General features: G+C 42.3%; 1 protein-coding gene across 1 annotated transcript; it reads right to left on the minus strand.

Annotated features, from left to right (window-relative positions):
- Positions 1-2372: 2372 nt before the first annotated feature.
- LOC107035602 lies at positions 2373-5014 on the minus strand. The gene is made up of 4 exons (XM_015253089.1): positions 4877-5014; positions 4307-4631; positions 3793-4072; positions 2373-3163 (listed from the first exon to the last, which is right to left on the minus strand). The coding sequence occupies exons 2-4, from the start codon at positions 4474-4476 to the stop codon at positions 2918-2920; spliced, it is 696 nt and encodes a 231-aa protein (XP_015108575.1). The 5' UTR covers positions 4477-4631; positions 4877-5014; the 3' UTR covers positions 2373-2917.
- Between the last annotated feature and the right edge of the window lie 354 nt (positions 5015-5368).

A 5368-nucleotide genomic window follows, 5' to 3' on the forward strand; every position in this document is an offset into this window, starting at 1 on the left:
TGAAACAATCCATTCCTGACGCGATAGTCCTTCATGCACGGAATCGCATCACTCAACTGATCACCGAACTGGTCACCAAACCCTCCTCGACTCCACGGAAACTAGTCCAGATAGTCACACTTTATACAATCCCCCACCTGAGAAATCTTCTCGAATGCAGCAGTGGTCGAGTGGAAAAATTCATAAGAGTGATTAACCAAGAGTGGAATTTCCTTTTCACCGTTGATAGCCTCAGAAGCAGACAGTCATCTCCATCCGCTGGTGAAGCCTTTCTTCTACGTTCCTTCAATCGCCTATTGCCGAGCCTGGTGATCCCATTCCACAATAAAGGGATCTCATTATTCAGCATTTGCAACCTCTCCGAAAAGCCCCGACCGCCACTCACCGACGATTATTTTCCGTTGAATTTAACCCCCCGCCCGTTACTGGAGATACCAAGGTTAAACTCTCCGTAAAATTACACCAACTTCCCAGAGAAGAGTAGATTAACATCGCCATAAATTCAACTATCACGCGGGCCTGCACTGTAATTTGAATCTCCAAGCGGTGAACTTTCCTGCCATTTCCGTAACGTTCGATTTTAACCGGCGAATAACGATGATTTGGATGAAAAATGTTGCAGAATTTATATCGCGGGGGAACTTTCCCTGTTGTACCACCCTCAGAGAGTGAAGGAGCTCTCAGTGAAAGCACCGTGACCCTCCAGTTTGTTATGCTCGTCATTTAGCTGCCTGCTGGTTTTACGGCGAACGTTACTCGAGCGAGAGTTAAGGTGAGCCTCAAATCTTTTTTATGGATTATTTCATGTTTTTGAAAGTGAATTTTGGGAAGTTATTCCCTGTAAAAGCAGGTGTCTTCAAGCCCTTTATTTAAGACGTTAAACGTAAAAGTGAGTCGTATCCACTGACGTCGTGATGATTAAAACAAGACGTTTGGAGATACCAGAAGTCGTTTTCTGATGGCTTGAAATACAGTACACTTGAGGACTAGTAGGTTACTAGTCAGTAGGTTACTAGGTTTAGGATGGCAATATTACGGCATGACATTAACCCCATCAAGACATGGAATCATACGCCGTTTTTGGTGACTTAAGACATCTAGAAGATCTCAAATGCATGTCTTAATAGCTTAATTTCAGACACTAGTTTTTCTATTGTTGTGAAACCAAAAACGTCACTGTGTAGGCAGCCACCCAAGACTAATGGAGCAAATCAATAAACTGAAAGTTATCATTCATTATTAACTTAGAGATCACATTAATTGTAAGATAATGCTTGCAGAAGACATGTCGATTCAATAGAAGAACTTGATCTTGATCCTTTCCATAAATATTACTGTGTACAGGATCATTTTCTCATTCTAATTTCGTTCCAATGGTTCTTCAGACTTAAACCCCTAGTTATTATCTTTACGAACAGACAAAAACAGGAGAACATAAATTATCATGATTCTTCCGGATTATGATCATCATTCTCATAAAAATCATGACAGAATACTATCTTAATCTTGCGGACATTTACGACTGGTAAAAGGTGATTCATCTGCAAGTGAAACTTGAAATGAACAGGTGATTCTGCTTTCAAAGATTATTGTCAGGCCGCGGGTTTTTGAAACACAAGAAATTTGTGGGCTCAAGCCGATGCCAAACTCACACAAATCATTAAACGTCTCGGACGCAAGCGTTTCCCGCAATTCAGCGGGATGTGGTGTAGACTCAATCCCCTACCCCACACATCGATATACAAACTTAATTGGCTGTTTATAAACAACAAATCAATAACCGACGCTCCGAATGAATTCCTTCAACTAAAACGGGATTTCCAACTCTCCGAGAAGATAAACTGAGTCAATAATTCCCTGGATTTGGATAAATTCGCTACAACGCTTTGTAAACTGTGTATTTTGGATTTCATCCAGGTCTCGGTGAATGTGCAACTCCTTGAGTTCTGAGAGTGTGCAGTGGATAATGGAAAACGTCATCTTGGCTTTGACCAGACAGAGGGACATAAATTGTCAGCGAACCCTGCTGACAAGACATTCCTCCACGACAATAGGCGATTGCACATGATCAACAACTGGTGAAGTTTCCAGTGCGACGGAAGTCAGGTCAGTATCACACATCCATGTTCCCTCTCATGTAGGACAAATTCGGCCCGAGTATCTTTTCCCACCCGCAGTTGTCGTACAAGATAAACACGATCAATTCAGAATGAATAAGGTCAGCCAAAGATCAACACACTTACCAGCCAACATCGAGGCCGCATGATCTTTCAGCCTCCAGATGACACTGTAAGTACGTGCTGATGAAGCTGACAGATGATCGATGAACGCTAGAATATGTCGAAGTTCATAACACTCAAAACTACAAAATATCGATTGTCACATGCTATTTATTGACGACGGACAACTGCTGATATAATCTCTCATTTATTAATCGTATAATTTGTAAAATCTAATCTGTGGGGAAGATCTGATAAAGGAACTACAAAACTGTATTACAGTCAAATGAATCACATTAAAAAGAAGACTAGAATGTGGCACGAAGCGTTTTCTTTTCCTAGCCCGCGTGGGGCATCTACTTTCACATTAGTCCCAATGTATCTTACAATATGCAATTAGCGCTTTGTAAATGAATTATAAAACTTGATTAAGTGGTTCTCCATGACTGGTAGAAATATCGTACTGGAATGAAGAATGAATGTGATAAATTTATGACTAGCAGCTGTAAACTTCTGGTTGACGAGTATCACCCACAATTTCATCCTGAAATTGCACCCGCAATTCTCTTTATACAGGCATATAAGTCATTATTAACGGGGGGGTTAAACGCTCCCCCGTGAGTCTTTCTCAATTAACTTTCCACCCTTAATCCCATTATCGATGTTAACGTCTAAGTTTACTCGCGTGCAGGAACACTTTACGTACTATCCTGATTCCGTTCGATACAGTCTGTTGGCTTTATCTCAAGCCACCAGTCATTTGGATAGTGGTACTTTTGTAGCTCGATACCCTCGCGCGGTACTGGCATTAGATGACCACCAAATTGCTTTGCTGGCAATGGAGGTATCGCCAATTGTGGCGGGAAGCACTGTAAACTCGGTGATAACTCACAATCGGGGGGAAGAACGCGTCTTGTCCAACCGACCCTTCTTACCATCTGTGTCTAACAAAAATCAAAAGTTTCGTTGTTTAAACTACAAGTGATAGAACTATTTTTGTGATATCTGTCTCAAAAACGCACTTTTCGAAACGGTTTAGTGTGCTTAAAGCGGTTGTTTTCTGCACGGCGTGCGTAAAGAGAATTCTCGTGCGTAAAGCGAAGCTTTACCACCAGGAATTTGAAATGAAGAAATGGCTAGGAGCCGGATAGCTCGGTTGGAAGAGCACTCGATGCATAAGCGGAAGGTCCCGGGTTCAAAACCTGGTCTGGACTATCCACTTTTTTCAGTAAAAATTTTCTGGTTATTCATATTGAGAATAATCTCCATTCCCCTACCTCATCCAAATCCCATCCAATCATTTCCTATGGCTTCACAAAGATGTGAAACGCTAGATAAATTCCCCTCTTTAATGTAAAGCTTCGCTTTACGCACCCGAAAGTCACTTTACGCACGCTCTTGAACTTTACGCACTCGTGCACAAAAATAACCACATTACCTCCACTATATCATTTCGAACAGTGAACTTGGCCGGTACCACAAAAAATAGGATGTCACACGTGCAGGTGAAAAAGTGCAACTTTACGCACTAGTAACACAATATACTATTTCAACTTTTACTTTGTGCACCTACCACTGTGTCCTCTTCGAAGACGACAATCTCGAGTTTAGGAGCATCCTCGCCAACTTCGTGCTCCTGCACTCTGTAAATCCCTGAGGCATACAAATACGAAGCACTCAAGCCCTCCTCCCTGAAGGCTTTTGTGATCAATCCGTCGTCTCTCAGTGTATCCACCATGCAGAGTTCGAGTCTACGAGCCCAGGGCAATGCACGTCCTATGCGCACCTGACCCCACAGGGCTCCGAAGCATAGAAAATGAACGAGCCCGAGTTTTGCCAGTACCAAGTGAGCTCTAATATGATTTTAAAAAAAGAACAAATGGCCAAATTGAAAAATTTTCCTTCGGAGAATGCACCAAATGTTGTATATACTTTACCGACTGTTGGTACATGATTATTTACCGTCAGATGGTAAGTTATGATCAGCCGGCAAGTTGTCGTTAACTGGTAAGTTACCATCAGTCGGTAAAGCTCATTTCTCTGAATTTGACGAAATAATTTGTCCTAAAAACAATATTTGCACTCACCTGTAACCCAATTCATGCAGACGTTCGGTAAATCTTTCTGGTACACTGCACGGTGGCCTTGGTGGATCCTCATTCAACAGTCGTAACCAGAATAGAAAAAGAATGATGGAGAATGCTAGTATAGCACGAAGTGGTGTAACACGAAATCTCCTCGGCGGCCAAGTATTCATGTCGGTAATTGAGAGTGTTAGGAAGACATCTAGTCTTGACGATCCTCCAGTAAAATTCTATACCAGAAGAGTGCCACGACGAATAGAAATGCAACCAGCGCACGAAGTGGCGTAATGCGGAATTTCGCTGGTGGACAGGTACTCATGTCGATAATCTACATTGACATTGAGGAGCATTAGGGATGACAGGGGTAATAAATCAAGGCGCGGGGACAGAAGCAATTGGCGCATGCTATTCGTCAAAATTTTGGAATTACTATCGTTGAAATTGCGGGGATATTTTAGGGGGGAAATCAGGGGTGCTTAGTGAGGGGAGGAGAAACATTGCCAGCGTTATATAATGTCAAAAGAGTGAGTAAATAGCGGGGGAAAAATTTTTCAGTCGTGAGAGATTACTTACTTGGGTTGTGGAGGATCCGCATGATCCAAGGGTCTATGAATATTTAACGAGATACTTTAAATTACACCACTTTTCTCATCCTCGATAACTGTGTTGTGATTCCCCTGTGGGGGATAGATTCACACCGCTCGTGAAAATCTGGCAACGCTGTTACGCGGATTGATTTTGACTCTGCGTTACCGACAGAGACCCACGGGGATTGGACAGTGGCGCACTCTCGACGCTTGCGTCAACATTCGTTCTGGGAATTTGAAGCTATTATGCCGGGAGGACGGAGATGAATATTTCGGTGATGAGAAAAAATTCCGGGATGTTGTAGCTTCATTTTTTATGGTAATTCAATATTGGTGTTGGGGGGATTTGGAACTAATTGCGGGAATTCTTCTGATTGAAGCGCCGAGTTGCCAAATTTAGAAGATATTTCACTATCAGAACAGGCTAATCCCCCTCGTTATCAATTGGTTATATTCACGAAATTCTGTGGGATGATTT

Source organism: Diachasma alloeum, unplaced genomic scaffold (assembly GCF_001412515.2).
Source record: "Diachasma alloeum isolate Michigan unplaced genomic scaffold, Dall2.0 Dall_scaffold_00199, whole genome shotgun sequence".
NCBI lineage: Eukaryota > Metazoa > Arthropoda > Insecta > Hymenoptera > Braconidae > Diachasma > Diachasma alloeum.